At 38.8% G+C, this 19013-nt stretch overlaps 1 protein-coding gene and 1 long non-coding RNA gene across 4 annotated transcripts; one reads left to right on the forward strand and one right to left on the reverse strand.

Annotated features, from left to right (window-relative positions):
* The first annotated feature begins 1329 nt into the window (after positions 1-1329).
* On the forward strand, positions 1330-7480 carry LOC120440934. Its single transcript, XR_005613640.1, has 4 exons — positions 1330-1385; positions 2646-2750; positions 2841-2918; positions 7350-7480. It is a non-coding gene; the product is annotated as an uncharacterized LOC120440934 (long non-coding RNA).
* Positions 3430-18851, reverse strand: ttc33 (tetratricopeptide repeat domain 33). Of its 3 annotated transcripts, XM_039614461.1 has the most exons (6): positions 18704-18772; positions 18480-18605; positions 17797-18024; positions 11145-11226; positions 7396-7527; positions 3430-4604 (listed from the first exon to the last, which is right to left on the reverse strand). In XM_039614461.1, coding segments are annotated over exons 2-6 (819 nt in total). In that variant the 5' UTR covers positions 18482-18605; positions 18704-18772; the 3' UTR covers positions 3430-4229. The 3 variants fall into 3 exon arrangements, with proteins under 3 accessions (XP_039470395.1, XP_039470394.1, XP_031610495.1); XM_039614460.1 differs by lacking the exons at positions 18480-18605; positions 18704-18772 and adding an exon at positions 18783-18851; XM_031754635.2 differs by having other exon boundaries at positions 18480-18752.
* Positions 18852-19013: the final 162 nt, after the last annotated feature.

Consider the following 19013-nt stretch of genomic DNA (forward strand, 5'->3'; position numbering starts at 1 on the left):
TGTTCTTTTTAGATATAAGAGAGTTTCTTCTGGCACCCCTGGGGATATCTGCTCCTGAGAAGATGGGTAACTGTGAATAATTCTCACTGTGGAATGATGGACTTCACTTTGATTTAAAATGTCCTTTTAAGCCTTCCCATGGCAGCAACCAGCGCCGTAGCTCCGCAAACGCACATAACGCACACTGCGTAGGGCACCAAATGGCCGGTAGGGCACCAAAAAAATCAGGGTCGTAAAAAAAGTAAACCATATTAATACTATAAATATCATATGCATTAATATGGTTAAACAATACTAAAAGCAACATAAAACAATTTTCCCGAGAAAAGGGGTGAATCTGCTTTGTGCCCTGTCTCCAGTCTCCTCCTGGTGCCCCCCACCCCACTCCCAGTGGTCTGTTCTATAATGCCTCAATTCGGTATTGGTAAACACCTGTTTGAACATGGCCTCGAAACGGCAACAGGAGTCGGGAGCGGAGAAAAGAAAGAAGAAGAGGAAGCGTGATGAAACTCAGGCGTCGCTTGCCGGTAAGGCAATGTTTAAATAATAACAATAAAAAGTTCATTATTGTAGCCCTTGCTTGCACGCTCATGTCCGTCAACTCTGTGATAGCTCCTGTTAGCAGTGTTCATACTGTGTTAACAAATGTTGCAAATGATTGATGTTGGGTAGTTTGTTTACGTTGTGGATATGAATATAGAATGGACTACTAAAAGCAACTCATCATGGTCACTCAATTGACGGTTTTCAGATAACGTTAGCAATCGTGAGACTAGCATTTCCCTCCTCAGGTTGCTAGCTGGCTAACGTCATGCATGCTACTGATTAACCTTAACTTTGGGATAGGTCAGTGATGCAGTCAAGTATTATTATCAGATTAGACAAGATTACTTTGTATGTTGCTGCATTTCAGGATATCTATAAAGACGCATATCTTATTTATGCGGCATAAATAAGATATAGGTTTCATATTACAGTGTAATATGAAACCTATATCTTCCAGTAATATAGATTTCCTACTTGCGCATTTATATCAAATTATGTACAGCATGTTTATATTGCCATTTGCCATTATGAAAATCTATACATGTAAAATATAGTTAGTAATTTTTAAATGTACCAGTGACTTACTTAATTTATTAGTCTTATAATGCAATTTTTCGTAGGCCTCACTGTAGATTCAAATTCAAAATTGTATTTCTGTAAAATCCCTGAATATTTTCTCTTGTATGCAGGGTCAATGCTTAAATATGTTCAAGGAGGATCTCAAGGACAGGATGAACCATCCAGTAGTAGTGCCATCCCTGGACATCAACCACCAGCCATTGTAGACCCTGCAACAATCCCTAGCCAAGAAGAACAAGAACCATCAACCACCAGTTCAGGTACAGTTCCATACACAAGTACCACTGAGAGTCCTGTCACTGAGAGACTATCAGAAAGTGACACTGTGGAGACATGTGTGCCCCTTCAACCGATCCTGCTCTTTGGCCAGCTCACATTGTAGATGCTGATCGTGTTGAAATTGTGCGGAGAGGTCCTTTTAATGTCAGCTCTGATTTTAATTTTCCAAAGGGGCCTGAGTATTTATTTGTAACAGTATTTTTAACCTCCTTTAACCTTATTTATTTGTTTAACTGTCATGTTTGTTGTTATTTAATTAAACAAATTCCACTGAGAAATTAGTATTAATGTTTTTTTTTTTTTTTGGTATGGGGCACCATAAAGCATTTGTGCTTAGGGCACCCAAATGGCTAGCAACGGCCCTGGCAGCAACAATCACTTCTTTATAACCATTGTAGCCTCCTTTGTTTGAACCCACATAACTTGTTCTAGAGAAAAAGTAAAAAGAGTTATCTTAATCTGTAGGACTTTTTGTCTGGTACCCAAGTGTATTCAGCAAATAAATAAAATTCATCATGCTTTATGTGCCAATGTGCATGGCATTTGGTCCTCAGGAAAAGTCAGAAGATGAACAAAATCATTACAGGTTTTCCTCCAGGGATGACTTGCCTTGCAGACAGCTTCACATAAAACCACGCAATAACTGTTGAGACTGTTGATCGCAACATGAAGTGGGAGATTGACTTTATCCCTTGAGCTACACTGTAAGAATGGGGGGGGAAAGTTCCCAAAACTCTGCTGAAGAGTAGGAAAAAGCCAGTAGCCAGTACATACCTGACGGCGTCAGAACAACTTCAAAGCAGCCGTACTCTTAGAAAAACAAAAGTTTTGACTTGTCCCAGAAATGCTGAGGCATCTGTGAAGTAGGAGGTACAGTTACTTTTTTTTCATTCTCTTTTATTTCTTTTGGAAAGTTTGGATTTACATTGAATTTGAACACGCGGCTTGACCAGCATTTGAACCATCCAAATACATGTGTGTTTAAAATCACTTGGCGCACCCTGATTATACACGGGTGACCTCCATTCATCTTATTATGCAACTTCTAAAAACAACAGCTGCACCAGCAATGTTTTTGGGTGTGTCTCAGACAAGCGTGTCACAACTTATGTAATCTTTTTTTATACAGTATATGTACATATTTCAGAAGTTTGTAGAAATGTCTTCTTTTTCTCTTTGCCATATTTCTTTATTTCAAAAAGTGTTAGCACTTTATCTTTCCTGTTATTATTATTACACAGTGTTCCTGTCAGCCATCTGAAGCGCTGACATTTATCACCACTGAGAATCAATTTATATATACCACCTCGTGTTTACGTTACCCATCTGTGGTGCTGTCTGATCAGGTAATAACATGCAGTTTACCTTCAAATACAACGCTACAAGTATGTTCACTTTCCTAATGAATATTTTTCCCTTCCCTTTCTACAATCCAGACAAGAAAAGGGAAGTGACTGTTCTTTGCAAATAACTTCTCCAACAGTTTCTTGGAATCAGATATTCCAGCTAATCAGGTGAGACTTCACAGATGTGCCCCTCCCTTGGAGGCATACAAATTCTGTACTGACAAAATCTGCTCTTTTTTGGAGTTTTAGAGCTGTGCCTTGATCATAAAATACACTGACCATGCACTTTATCAGGTACACCTTGTTGGTACCTGGCTGGACAGCCCTTTCCCTTCTTAGCAGCTATTTGACTATAAAGGCTTGATTCTCCTGTGAACAGTTGATTTAGAGATGTGTCTGCTACTGGAACTCTGTGTGGCATTTATCTGGGCTCTAATCTGAGGTGCTGTTAACTTGCGATTTCTGAGGCTGGTGACCTGGATAAATTTATCCTCAGGTGCAGAGGTGACTCTCGGTCCTCGCCTTCTCATGTGAGCCAGTGTCGTCATAGCGCTTGATGGTTTATGTGACTGCACTTGGGGAAAACTATTTCAGGGGACTACATCACGAAGCTCATTAAGAGAAAGCCAAGGGTTTGCAGCGCTGTCAACAAAGCAAAGGGTGGCTACTTTGAGGAATGTAAAATATGAAACAGTTTTTATTCAGTTATTTATCAATTTTCTTTGTTACATAATTCCATATATCTTGCTTCATATATTTGAGGTCTTCAGTATGCATCTACAATGTAGAAAGCAGTAAAAATTAAAGAAGAACCATTAAATGAGAAGGTGTGTCCAAACTTTTCACTGGTAGTGTACATAATAAATGTCTTCTCCAGTTAAAGTAAACTGCAGGAAACACAACTATAACAAATTTTTCATTGTTTATTTACTCACTGACAATTTGCTGAGCATAAATCATGTTTTAACACACATCCTATTTCACAAACAATCATATTCACAGACACCTCAAGAGTAAAAGGTAACCACAAGTCTTGGGAATTTTCTCTGTACTTTACTTTAAAATCTCTCAATTCAAGTATCCACATTATTTTGAAACACAACTAGAAGCAAAAAAGTTTATATCTCCACAAATATCAGGATGAATCCTCAGTAATTAATGAACGGACCTGCACAGATTGAAATCTGACCCTCAGGCTGTTTTTACTGCCGTCTGAAACCACATTAAGGTACAGCGTAATTATCACATGCACATTCACTACTATTTACATGAATGGGATTCAGACATACATGAATAAAACTCAACTCTCTTAATTTTTACATATTAACATTCACAAGAATTAGTTTTCATCTTTACCTCTGATAACAGGAATATTTTGCCACAGCTTTAAATGCTTATATTTAAAGCCATTTATTCCTAAAAACAAACAAACAAACAAAAAAACAAAAGCGGAACCTTGAAAGTCATTTATATTCTACTTCAAAGTCCTCTTGCTTTGACAAACTCTTCCTTTGATGGTGTGGCTGAGTCCGCTGATCCCTCCTCCCCTGTGAGTACATTTTTTACATTCCCCTCAGCATCTATGATTACAGCGGTCCTCTTTAGCTCCTCATACCGTGTCTGTCGCTCAGCGACGGCCACACAAGCAGCTAGCACTTCGTCAGACTCAAAATCATAGTCCTGATTGAGCTCAGGGGCATTAAGGATCTCTTTTTGAGTCTCCTCCTCTTGCCGAATCTTCTCCTTGGTTGCCGTTTGCTGCTTCTGTAACCTCCAAGCCCAGGTAAGGTCTTCCTGCCACAGGGTGCGCTCTGATGGGCACTGGTGGATGGCAATCTGGAATGACCTCACAGCCTGCAGGGACAGTAATGACATGAGTTTAGGGCACATATACAAGATTTCAGAAAACAGGACTACTGTCCTAAGTGCCGCAGGTGATTGCAGCATCAGCGTTGTAATGAGCACAACCACAAGCTTCATTGTGGACAGATTGATCGTTCCATTAAAAGGAGCTCAATAACTTTTATATGACTGTGGGATGGGTTCGCACATTAGTTTGAACGTTAATAGTTATACTGAACAGAAAGATTCATGGTCTATAATTATCTATGTGACCACACATCACTCCTGAAATGTGCTGCCTGGTTTCCTCTTCTTCTTGTTGCTTGCCACAGCAGATAATCTGCCTCCAATCAATCTCTAGCATCTTCTTCTGTCACACCAACCTTCTGCATGTCCTCCTTCACTAATTCTATGATTCTTCTCCGTGGTCTTCCTCTTTTCAACATCCTTTGTCCTATATACCCAATATCTGTTCTCTGCACATGTCCAAACCATCTCACCCTTGGCTCTCTAACTTTGTCTCCAAACAGCTCTATATGAGCAGTCCCTATACTCATTTCTAATCTTGTCCATCCTGATCTGTACCAATCCTGACCTCTGTCAGTGCCACTGCCCCCACACCATACATCACAGCAATCTCTTTTAAGAGATTGCTGTGATGTATGGGAAGGTTTACAATCATCTTGTAAACTTTTCCTTTAACTCTAGCTTCTGTCACAAATCACCCCTGACACGCGTCTCCACCCACACCACCTTGCCTCTACTCTTCTTCACCTCTCTTGTGCACTGTCAGTTGCTTTGGACGGTTGACCCCAGGTACTTAAATGTTTTTACCTTTATTATCTCTGCTCCTTGAAGCTTAACTGCCACATCTATCTCACCTTGCATTCCTCTTCTCACCAGTGCATAACTCCACCTCTCCAGGCTCTCTACCACCTGCTCACTACTCTCACATTATTGCCTGGGAATGTGATAGTCCACAGAGACTCCTGTCTGACCTCCCATTTTCCCATAAAAGTAAAAATTAGAAAAAAGAAAATTGCTACTTGTTCATTAAAACACCATTCTTTACAGGATAAGATAAATGGTCTGAAGATTGCTTTTCATGCTTGAAGTGCTAGCCTGCATTAATCTCCTGATGGGAATCTATCATAACTACTTGATGTTAACATTCCCCACCTGTAACATAAATAACATGTGCTGTCAAGGATGATGACAGGTTAATCATAATAAGATTTCTGAAAAAAGTGCAACTGTCTGTGCCTAAAACAACACATCAAGTATAATCTTGAATCAACTAGAGCCAAATCGACCTTTTAAAATGAAAGTAATCCTTCAACTGAAGAAATGCTACTGCAGGAAAAAAAAATCATCAGTCTTCTCTATAAAACTCGTGGCCAAACAAACTTTATGCTAAAACGCAAATCAAGCATGGAGACTATGCATTTTTCTTGAATTGCATTGCAGGGGATAATAATTAAAGAAGGGAAGGGCTAGAGCAGAGCCATGGAGAGGAAACATGGAAATCACTGTGTTCGCATTTGCACAAACATGTGCTACTCCAACATGTCGGTGCATACAAAGCTTTGAAACTCGACTGAACAAGTCAAGCTAAAAATAGATGTGCCGTATTTTTCTTTTCCTTCCCAAAAGCTTCATTACAGAGGGAGGTGTGTCTATATTTGGTTTAGTTTTAGCTGTAACTTTCAACACTTCCTATTGTTGTTGTTGGTACCACAGGACAGGTCTCCCGCTCTGGGGCGTGTAGGAGCAACATTAGCTGAAGGCGTTCTGAGTTCACCCCTGTTTGTTTGGCTTGAAAAGGGCCGAGCAGCAGAACTGTGATCTGCAAGTTTCGAACACCCACAGGTCCCGGCGTGTTCTGGGGCAATTTAAGCAATCGTCCAAGCCCCAGGCACCTGGGTGTGCTTTCATAGAGTCGCTTTGTCTCACAAAGTTCACAAAAAAGTAATCGTAAACACAATAAGTCATCCATCTTAACAGCCCTCCAAATTCGAGACAACTGACTTACAAGCACCTACATAAACAGGCGTAGTTTATTGCAAAATCAAATGCAAAAATTAATCCTTCCAGTAAAGACCATTAGTGACTGCCTAAGAAAAAAAAAGCCATCAACTGTTATGCAACACTACTGATACAGCATAACTACAGCATAACTAAATGTGGATTCAGGGTCACCTAATCCAGCCCTAACTATAAACTTAATCAAAACGGAAAGTTTTAATCCTAATCTTAGAAGTAGAGAGGGTGTCTTGTCTGTCTCCTGAATCCAAACTGGGAGCTGGTTCCTCAGAAGCAGGGGCCTGAAAGCTGAAGGCTGGGACTCTCATTCTACTTTTAAATACCCTAGAAACACCAGAGTAGAACGCCTAGAGTGGCAGCAGGATCTGCCAAAAGCCTGAGGCCTTTCCATGCGAATTTGCATGCTAGTCGTCTCTTTGCACCTGTTCTTTCCAGGTACTCTGGCTTCCTCTCACACTGAGAAGATAAGGTTAATCGGTTAGGTAAAACTAACCTAATAAAACTGCAAATATCAGCCTGAATGATTTTCTGTCTTTCTGTGTTAGCCCTGTGATAGACTAGTGAACTGTTGAGGGTGTGCTCTGGCTCTCGTCCAATCAAAGCTGGGACAGACTCCAGCCCCACCGTGACCCTGAATTGGATTAGTGGTTAAGGAGGTCAGTCTGCAGTAGTTATGACTTAAAAATACCATTCATTATTTGCATTTTCTTGCAGCCCTGCCTTCACAGGACGTTTTTAACGCATTGCCAGATACACTCACTAGGTCCACCTCTCCCAAGTTGAGCTGTGCCCGACCCAAGGTCCGCCAGCCCTCCCACCACAATGGCCGGAACTTCACTGCCATCTCTGCTGCCTTCACAGCTGGAAAGACTTCCTGCAGAATGGTCAGCACCTGACAACAAAGAAGGTTAAAGATGATGTCGCAGTGCATGTATGCCATAAACAAAACAGCAACAAAATCACAGAGAGAAAAAAAGATCATTAAGGTCAGAAAGTACACAGGCTTTAAACTGTCTTTGCTTACGTTTTGTAGTCTATTTATTCATTTATTTATTTATTTTTTGTTGCTTTATATCTTTTCATATATCACACCATTTTATTTTCAGCTTGATCTGGTCAGTCACCATATTAAAAGTAAATAATTGATATCTCCTTCCCTGCAGACTGTTCTGTGGTGACTCACTGAACCACTAGTCCTGCAGTACAGTACAGTGCAGAGCACCTTCATGGTCACAAGATTTCTCTCTCCAATTCACTGACATTTTCGGCGATCACATTTAACAGTGTCAAACTGAAGTTGTTAACGTCTTTAACATTGTATTATAAAGTCATCAATTATTCAGACGCTGGCCCTTTTCGATTTTGCTTTTGTCATGCCTGAAGTCAAGACCTGACAACTTTGTGCATGTATTTGCATAATAAACGAAAACTATTTTTGAAGAGGTTCTCTGACTTTTAGCGGTGGTGTTTCTGCATTCGCTGGTAATGCCCATTCGTTAAAAATAGCCTTATTGTTTTTTATGATTTTTGTATATATGCAAAGCAAAGCTATGCTGACAAAAATAAAACTAAACTGAGTAGTTGTTAGTACATTTATGCTCTTGCTGTTGCTAGACACAGGTTTACTTTTACTTCCTCCTTTTTCAATCACATTTCAACATGAGACTTAGACGTGAGAATAGCACAAGTGTACAGCAGGATGCACCAACACAAAGACTGCTTTAATACCATAGCTTGATACCCACTGATACGCCAGGAATACCTACAATGTCTCTGTCAGAACGCCGCAAACCAAAATGGCTTCAAAGCCATCACATTGGAATCAAGGTTGGAATCATTAATTTATAGCCAGTAAGACGCAGTAAAAAGTTTACAAACTGGACTGATTTCAGCCACACACATATACAAGTGGCAGGACACAAGTGGCACAGATTAAATTAAACAGGAAGAACGTGATGAGAGGAAGTAAAAGGCCAGAGTCACTGTAACCAAACTCGTCATCTGGGCCAGTAATAGGCATTTGATGAGAACCAGCGCATTTTCAGTCTGACGACTGTGAACAACATCAGCAGTGCTAATGGATACTAATAGGTGAAGTGGGGTGTACATGTGTCCAAACACATTGAAGCCCAATCCAAGTAGAAATGGTACGAGGACAGTTTGAATTTATGCCATAGCTCATGTCATTCCTGGAAAGAGGGAAAAAAAAAAATCATGCTGCGGTGTTTTCCCAATACCCTAATAAATGCTTCTCTAATGATTTCCTTCTCAAATTTCTTATAATGGATGATATTATATTAGGCATGGAGTACTCTGTGAGATGTGAATGACTATGGAAATAATGGAGGAAATAATGGAGTTTGTGAGACTACACCCACAACTTCTTTACTTTTCTTGTGTAACAAGAAAAGGAGAACTGAGGCGCAGCCAAAATACCTAAAGAAAGAGTAATTATAAAAACAAAGAGGAAAAGAAAGTTGAGAAAAGTAAAAGTAAAAAAATGGTCTATGTAGCCATGGCCACTGGCAGCTCTCAGTAATTTATCATTGCTGATAAACACCATGATATCACAAAAAATATATTTTTGAAATTTTATGCGACTAAACAAGAAAATTTTAACTATGGGTTCCATGGACTGAATATAAAAGACTGATGTTTGTGGACTATTGCTTTAAGTCTCAAGATTAGCATTTGGTGCATTTTTTAAAAGGCAGAACTGGACCAGAAGGTGCAGTGTTAAGTTAGGTGTTAATAATAGAATTTAAATGCTACACTGGCAACACTGAAGGAGCTAGTTTAATGAGTCAGATTAACCTAGGTAATGCCTAGCATGCCCATCGTGATATGCAATTTCACTGAATCAGTTGCTTGAAAAATATTGGCTATGGATTATATTATGAAAGCTAATGTTAACTGTGCATATTTACTTCTACTGCTGAGCTGGGCATTATAATGTAAAGTTCTACAAGAACTGACCCACTTGTGGAGCTAGCCTCACACAGTCACTGCCGTTTTTGGTAATTCTGCACTAGTTTTGTTTTCAGCTCTGACATTGCAACCTGGTTTACTGGCATAACTGAATACAAAACTCCAAGTGTAAAACAGCATCTTTAAAGTTTTGAGGTTTCGCATCTCACAACAATTCTACAGTGTATCAGGAAACAGCAGAACAAAATGCGGCAGCTGTTTCAACCATGTGGTTAAAGACAATGTTAACCACATATGCCTTTTAAAGTACATTTTCTCACAAATGAAATACGGTTTTGCACTCATGTCAGATTCAAGCCATACATACTGGAACCGTGATCTCTTTCAAATGCAATTTCAACGCAAGTGAAAATAAATTATATTTAAATTGCACTAAGATCACATTTCTTTAGGGCTGTTACTGATAAGAATGAATTTAAAAAAATCTATTATTTGATCGCTAAGGAAAACTTGAGTAAGCACTTGGTGGAAAAACCCTTGTTGGCAAGCACAGCAGTAAGACATTTCTTTTAGCTAGTCACCAAGTTTCACACATCTCAGGAAGGGTTCTGGCCCACTGCTCTTTACAGAAACTCTCTAAATCCTTTAGGTTTCTTGTCTGCAGTTTGGCAACTTAAAGCTTTGGCTCCCTCCACATATTTTCTATCAGACTGAGGTTTGGAGACTGGCTAGGCCACTCCACGGCCTAATATGCTTCTTCTTTAGCCACTCCTTTGTTGCCTTGGTGGTTTGTTTTAGCTTATCGTCATGCTGGAAGATGCATCTGAGACCTATCTTCAGTGTTCTGGCTGAGGGAAGGAGGTTTTCATCCAAGATTTGACGGTGCATTGCCCTGTCCCCTCACATGAAGTCGCCCTGTAGTTGCCCTTTGCAGAAAAACAGTCCCAAAGCATAATGTTTCTACCTCTGTGCTTGCCTGTTGGGATGTTGCTCTTTGGGTCATAATCAGCATTTTTCTTCCTCCAAACATGGCGGGTCTGTTGGTCTGCTAGTATGTTACCAGTGGCGTTCTTGGAGACTGTGGTCCCAACTATCTTCAGATCATTAACAAGCTCCTTTCATGGAGTTTTAGGGTGATCCAAAACTTTTCTCATGATCATCCTCAGCTCATGAGGCAAGAAAATATCATTGAGCTCCAAACCAAGAAGAACGACCAACAGCTGTCATCTTCTCACCAAGCTTCTTGCCGATGGTCTTGTAGCCCATTCCAGTCTCGTGCAGGCCTATAATCATATCCCATGATCTATAATTGATTGCTGTTGGATCCAGAATTCTGGCTGAGTTGTATGGGAACAAATTTCACTGAATGACATGCAAATCATTGTGTAGCTTTTATGTAATGGGTTTTTTCTGGATTTGTGGTTGATATTGTGTCGCTCTCCATTAACATAAAACTATCATAAAATTTGAGATTGCTCACTTACAAAGATGTGAACAAACTTCAGTGGGGGATCAACTAATTATTTCCACCACTGTTTGTGGAGAAAATATGTCTGTTAGAGAATATAATTAATGATATACCTGGGACTTCATTTCATACAGTAGTGGGTTGTCGGGAGTCAACTGAATGGCCTCATCCCACTTCTTGATGGCCTCCCAGTGCCTGAAGAAAACACACACTGTGGTTCAAATCCAACTGAGAAAAGTGGGATTCAGGTATCTATAATCAGAGTCGTATAGGTAAAGCACATGCACTTCTTAATAGTCATGCATTTATGAACCATGAATGCTTGCTGTGTTCACTTTGAATTTACACAAAGCCAATCTAAATATTGCCAACCTACACAAAACCAAAGATCCAGACGTGGCTCACAGCACCAAGTTAAACACAGGTTCATATTGAACTTTGCTGAAGTTAAATTCTGCAGGTAATGCAGCACTGAAGCGCAATCAATTCAAACAGTAAATAACATAAAGCAGTGAAATGAGACACCCAGTTTCACCATCTCCACCCTGAGATTTGATATGTTATGCAAACTAACATGGGTCCACATGCTTGTGGACATCATAAAGCACTTTACCCTAATTATTTCTATTGTTGCGTGCTGTAGAAATGCCACCTAATTTGAAAGCTGCCTCTGCCCTACTTTTCTATTCTTTCAGGCAACTCCCTAAAAGATTAGAAAACCAGACTATTACTAACATGGCTGTATCATGTTTCACTTGTTTACTACAACCATAACCACATGGTTGGTTTTGTGCTTTTTTGTCTTGCCTTTTAAAAAAACAAAGAAACCTAAAATACATTTATCATCTTTATAATAGAAAAAGTGGGGGGGGGGGTTTCTAGAACAAAGAATTTCTTAAAACTATAAAGCTGCATGTGTACACCACAACATCTGCCCACTTCCAGCAGCAGAGAGTGCACACAGGCTGCAGCAAGTTACATGAACAGAAAAAGGTCAGCTGAAGTGAACAGACAAACGGTAAACCAAAATCTCCCTTAGTGGTTTCTTAGCATGAGCTAATTACGTTGTCTACTAGTTCCTTCCCAGACATTAAAGCAGAACAATAGCAGAATTTGCATGAAGTCACATTAAGCTTCTCTAGAACCTCACTCCAAGCAGCTGTCACCACCATAGTTTACTGCTTTGCATAGATTTGTATACCAGGATTCACCAGTCTTCAGGTATTTCACCACATATGCATACGCTCCAGCCGATTCTAGGAACTCTCTTCCTCTGGTCAATATTGACTCAACACTAGTTTCCTGATCAAGATAAAGACAAGAGGTGACGTTCTGGGTTTTACAATATATGTGTCAAATTGACACCTTTTATAGCTTTATGGAGATGGATATCCTGAGAAAATCAAAAGCAATTAAAATCACACAATGAGACAAGTAGAGGTCACCTACAAAGTTCAGACTGCAGTCAGAAAACATGCCGCTGCCATTCAAAAGGCAGAGAGAACAGTGAGGAAACGGAACTAAAGGAGTGTGAAAATCTTTCCATCACACGAAGTAAAAAATACTGCAAAATCATATGAGGAAATTAAGCAATGAGCTATAAACCATGTGAAGCCTGCAAGCTAAAAATGGCTCTTCTAGTGGCATCATAACTGTTCATCAGTCAAAGACGGGTCAGAGAGATGGCACAGTAACTAGTATTAATTTTAAGAAAGTCAATTATTTGGGCAGCTATTTTGGAACATAATATAAATTAACATAAAAACTGCATACACAGAATCATTGAAATCTATCTTTTCTTCCACAGATTATAACAAGTGTTTCCTTTAGTGGTATATGTCTCTCTTATAATGCCTCTGCTCATAGCCTAATACCATATGAATGATGTAAGTGCTTACTCGTTATTAGTTTAAAGAAAGAGTGGAAAATTATAAAATACAGTAGAGGACGGAACATTGAGATCATTTAACACGCTACTGTCCAAAGAAAGCAAAAAATCCCAGCATGCTCCTATCATAAGAAACCCTCGTATCCTTACTACACAATAACATGTTGACCATTTCAAAGAGATTTCAAATATCATATCTTGCATTGTCTGCTTTTGAGAAAACACGACTTGCTGGACAAAATTTAAAAATAAAAAAATAATAGACATACCTAAGATGAGCTATCACCACATATTTTACCTTATATATCTTAAACGTCATGTTTTGTTTGTTATGCAACCTCCTTGAAATGATGATTGTTTCACTATGAGGCAGACATTTAGTTTTTTTTAAACACATATGCAGTGTGTGAATAAATGTGTCAGTGAGCCCAGTCATACATGTGCAACAATGACAAGGCAGCTAATCTTCTAAAGATGGCAACAACAGCCCAAACTACAGAAAACTCTTTGGTAAGCATGACATTTACTGTGTTAGTGGGAAGTTTATATTACTCTTAAATTAACTAATGTTTCAGTAACACTAGGGAAATCCCTAGTTTTTCCCAAAATTAATCTGAGCGTGTGCAAAGAACTTGCAGCTGAGTTGGATTTGAAATGGTTCTTTCAAAAGCAGGAATCAGGTCTTCAATCACTGGCAGTCATTTGCTGCCTTCAAAGAAACTTTGGTGCATCAACATGATGATAAAAAAGCAATAAGATGGAAACTGCGGTCAGTTTGTCACAGAATGAGATCAAGTTGGCAATAATATGCAACCGGTTTGTCATAAAGCAGCAATTAACTGATATAAACCAGGAAAAACTGCAAATCTGTTACCATCAATTTTTACAATTCATATTAAAAAGAAATTCATATTAACTATTTATGGAGTTAACAAATATTTAGAAATTGCTCCACAAATAGTAATATAGTTGCTGCAGAATGGCAACCTTGCTTTTATATAAGAATATAGCCAAAATGGAACCAGTTGAATCGACTCCCCTACTGCAAAGAGTTGTACTCCAGACATGGTGTTGCGCTCATCGGCGCACACGGACTCTAATTAATTCCAACATGATGGCAATCTGACTGCATTTATACAGCAGATGGTAATTATTTGTCTGCCACTCTATTTGTTTCAGAGTAACTACAGTCAGTCTGAGTCAGACCCCAACTGTTTGGAGATAGACTGCCTCCCACCAGACGCCTTTAGGCTGAAAGCGGTCACCCGCAAGTTGAGAGTTTTAAACCCTGAGACTCTGGGTGACCAGTTGGTCACCACATCTACTTGCAACTGGTTGCCAAATTAATAAAAACTACTAATAATAAAATTTAAAGAAAAAAACAACTACTAAGTAGGCTGCTGTCATATTTTTACTCTGTGTGTGTGACTGAGCCATCGCTGAAGTATGGCAACACATTATGCACAATAGTATCACAATAGAGCAATTTTGATATTTAAAACACTGCAAAGCTGTTAATATTATATCAGTTCAGTTAATAAGCTCTGATGTAGTGATGGCAATGATGATGGTAAAGGAGTGTTTTAAGGCAGCTATGGCAGGGAATCCACTTAAAGCACCTGCATTGTATATGGATATTTGGCAACAGGAAATAAAATTAGATAAATATCAATACAAAATACATTTATGGCAAACATAAATATTAACTGTGTACGGTAAAACCTTTATGTAGCAAATAGATGTTAACATAAAGACAACTGTAGAAAAACAGGCAAGACATAACCCCCCTACTATTCTGCTCACAGAACAAGCGGGTACTATGGGAGCTGTCCAATTACATCACAAACATCTAAACCTTTGTAATATCAGGCTGACATCACAGGTCAATGTTATTAGAGGGAAAAGAAAAAAAGAAAAGAACAAAACTTGTGGCTGACATCCTCGACCAGACACCATTTCAAACCACTGAACTGCAATTATGGAGCAGTAAGACATAATTTCCTCAGTAAAATCCACTTTCTCCTCACAAATATAATTACAGGCAGTCACTGTGGACAACAGCATTACGTCTTCTGGACTAGGAAGCTTTCACGATGTGACTGTTATTTGGTTAAAAAGGTCAATTATCGCAAAACAAACATAAAAACAGCTTCTGAAAGAGCCTTATTTTTTTGTAATATCTGTATCTATTTAAAAAGAAAAAAAATAATGAGTCGAAATACTTAGTATGCATTTAAAATAAAATAAAAAGCTCTCTTAAACTAACCACATTGCTTGCTATTACTCAGTCTAACATTAGTTCTAAAGTTTACTTCGGGAACTCTGACAGTAGAGCTTTGAGAAGATTTAAACCTTTAAATCCCTGCTCTGTTTGAAAAGCTTAAATAATGCTGCTGTGTTTTTATTTTCCCCTCCAATATTAAATAGAGATAATCTGACCAGATGATCTGAGAAGAACAAATGCTCTTTGACTTCTGAAACATGTGCTGGACCTTTCACAGAAAAGCCATTAAATTAAATACAAAGAAAACTTCAAACTTAGATGCCTTTCTAAGTTACACGTGCCCTTGGATTTAATATGTTTTAATGTAAATCTTTACTAGAAAGCCAACAGAAATATATAAACTGTGTTCGATATGTCTTTATTCTCTGTACAATGCCGCCCTCCTCTGGAGAGGATCTGAAGTAACATGACTCTTACTAACAGCAAAGCTGAGGAGGGAAAAATGTTGAAACTGACAGTTCTCCTGGAACTTTTCACAAGGGAATCTAGCAGCACACTGACAGGATGCCCTTATTACCACAGAATACAAATATGATTCATGCTGTAATCCTACTTGGCACACAGTGTGGAAAATTACTTTGAAAGAACGCGGCTTATGTATACAGCCTTTTTTTTCACCACTGGCTGTTTGTGTCAAGGCAACAGCTGCACAAATATTGGATTTCTATTGTCTGATTTTATTAACAACTACAGCTTTATTGAATTGCAGTGCTGTGCAAAATACTTGAGCCACCCCTCATTTCTTTATTATTTGCTTCCAACGAATCAGGCTTTCTTGTAATTTTTTAAAGTGGTCTAAAATAGTAAAAATAGTTGTCCTGTCTTTCTGAGGGTCTTTCAAAGTTTTTCTCTGGACATTGGCAGCTTTTTCACTAATTTTCAGTCCAGTCCCTGTACCTGATTATTTTCAGAGGAATGATTTTTTTGTTTCTTAAACCTTTTAACACTGAACTACAAATCATTCACACACTCAAAAGTTACCTAACTAAAGGGATTAACCAGTGTGTTTTGTCTACATATAACAGACAACTTAGCCAAGAACCAATTTTAAATTGTATTTTTAGAAACTTTGTTACTGGCAGCTTGTAACAAAAAACACAATTTGTTTCCGTTTCTTTGTCTGAATCTATGAAAAGTGCCAAAGATAACACAGACTGACACGTATAAAATAATATTTTTGTTCCAACAAGGTTGATTTCTAAAGAGCTATTAACCTTCTATATCTTGGTATGGTCTGCAGTGCGTTCTTAAAAGAATTTGAGAAAAGTGGAGGACAAATAAGAAGAGACAGGCCTTAAAAAATATTTACAGCAGATGAATAGTATCTGAAAGTAATTTCCTTAAGAAACTGGAAAAGATTCCACCAGAAACCAGACACAGGACATCTGGCCCTTATGTTTATCAATGTACTGTTCACTGAAGTCTCATCAAAAATGGTCTCAGTAGAAGGCTGTCTTTCAAGTAGCCATTATTAAGGAAGGAAAATGAAGACAACACACTGAGGTATCCCAGATTACACAAAAACTGGACTGATAGTCAGTGACAATGGGCACTATCAGTTAGGGACTGGCCTCACCATAGCCCAGAGATGTCAAACTAAATTTACATTGGGGCCACATGCAGTCCACTTTGATCTTCAGTGGGCCGGACGAGTGAAACGCCACTTTCTGTCAGTGTAAAGACGGTTAACTACACATTTAATCTCTGAGATATCTTAATATATAAAAGAAGTGCAATTTCAGGAGCACAATTAAGTTTTTCTACATGATAAATGTGTAGAATTGCAGAAAAGGTTCTGGTAACTCACTGCCCAGACTGTTCCATATTTATAAAACCTAAACGGTATAAAAATACAGTTAAGTCCAAAAATTTATGCCCTCCTACACATTTTCCAAAGCAATCAAGGGGGCTGGACTGGAGTCTTTGCTGGGCCAATCCCCCCCCCCCCCAGACCTTATGTTTGACACCCATGCCATAGTATATACCTTAACATTACTGAAGCAGTGTGGGGTCACCTTGAAAAAGAACAGAACAAGGCAGCTAACATCCAAAGAAGAGCCTTCTTTGTCCTGCAAGAAGCCTGGAGAACTGTTCCTGAAGGCCACTTAAAGAAATGACAAGAATCCTTGACTAAAAGAGTTCAGGCTGTGTTGAAAAATAAAGGAGATCATACCATATATTTACACTAACGATACAAACTGTTTCTGTCCTATATAATGCATTTCCATTTATGTTAGCACATTTCAATAAATCGCCACAACCATTTCTAATTTTCTAAGCAAAGCATAAAGAAATAATAAATGACAAATAATTAGAGGTGGTTTAAAACATTTGCACAGTACTGTATGTTAGGGTGACCATATTTTGATTCCCAAAAAAGAGGACACTTGGCCCAGTCATGAAGAACTTTAATAATACTGTTTGCTTAAAGAAAACTTTAACATATTTAAACGACGCCTTCTCGGTGCAGTTAATGAATGGTGGAATAAAAAATGTCAACAAGTGCAAAAAACGGTGGTCACCCTACTGTATGTGTACTGTAATGAATGTTTCTGTGTGCCTGTCAGAATGTGTTTGCGCCAAGCACTCTCACCTGCCATGCTCAGCCAACAGGGCACCCTCCTCCTTCAGTCTCTTGCTCTTGGCAGCACAGTCCTCCAGCAGGATCTCCCGCCGTCGTTTGATAGCGTGCAGCCAATCCACCTCGGGGTCCTGACTTGGCCCATCATCCACAGCTTTCTCTGCTTCTGCCTCAAACTGCTGCACCGCTGACTTGGACACCTTCTCCCCAACTTTCCTCTTCCAGCCAAATGACGCCATCCTATATGAAAAAAACGGAATACGATGCGTGGTGGCAGTGGTCACTTATCATACATATGCTCGATTTCAGCTTCAATCACTACTGAAAGTAGTTCAAAAAATTATACATTGTTATTAATATTATTATCAGCACAAGTCAACAATACCGGCCTGCTTTTGCTATCTAGATTCGTATACGTGGCCGCTGAATGAGTTTCCAAAATACCGTAGCAGAAAGATTTATATTTTATTTTTGGATATTTTACGTAGTATTATGGCAACAACATCATCAAAACTCGCTAGAAAAAAAAATTAAACTTCGTCACACTGGCGCTAGCTAATGTCAATTCGGGCAACTCAGCTAAGACTTGCAATTAAAACTTGAATACATAAAAAATACATAAAATTAACTTCTTTTAATTTTGAAGGTATGTTTTTATATTTCGTTATTTTAGAACAAAGTGGGGACATACGCACATTCATCCACGGCTTTCCACGAGCAACAGTGGATAAGCTGCAGTTAGCTAATCGTTAGCCACATTTGTTGACCTTCGCGTTGCGTTCATGTCTTATCGGTTTAAAGCCAACATCACATCTTAAATACTGGAAAATTTGACAGCGGGGGGAAAAAATCAGCCCATTTTTGCACAATTCATGCAGTTTCTTTTGGTAAGTAAATATCTCCAATTGAAACTACATACGTGAGGGAACAAAAGTGTAAACTTTGCGTTAACACTGGTGAACTATTTCGGAATGAAACGGGAACGCCACTTTTTTTACCTTGCCTCGAACCACCCCCTCCCCCTTCTGTGGAATGCGCGTGAATGCAGCATGACCCGGAAGCTGTGAGAATGTTTACAGGCTTTTAAAGAAACACGAACCGTATTTTAAATCTATTAAAGGGCACGAAAATCAACGTGAAATCAAAATTGGTTGATGTAAATTTAATTTAAAGGACAAATATAATAAATTTTTATAAAATTACCAATGCCTGCCATCACATTCCAGAAT

This window comes from Oreochromis aureus, linkage group 7 (assembly GCF_013358895.1).
Source record: "Oreochromis aureus strain Israel breed Guangdong linkage group 7, ZZ_aureus, whole genome shotgun sequence".
In the NCBI taxonomy this organism is placed as follows: Eukaryota; Metazoa; Chordata; class Actinopteri; order Cichliformes; family Cichlidae; genus Oreochromis; species Oreochromis aureus.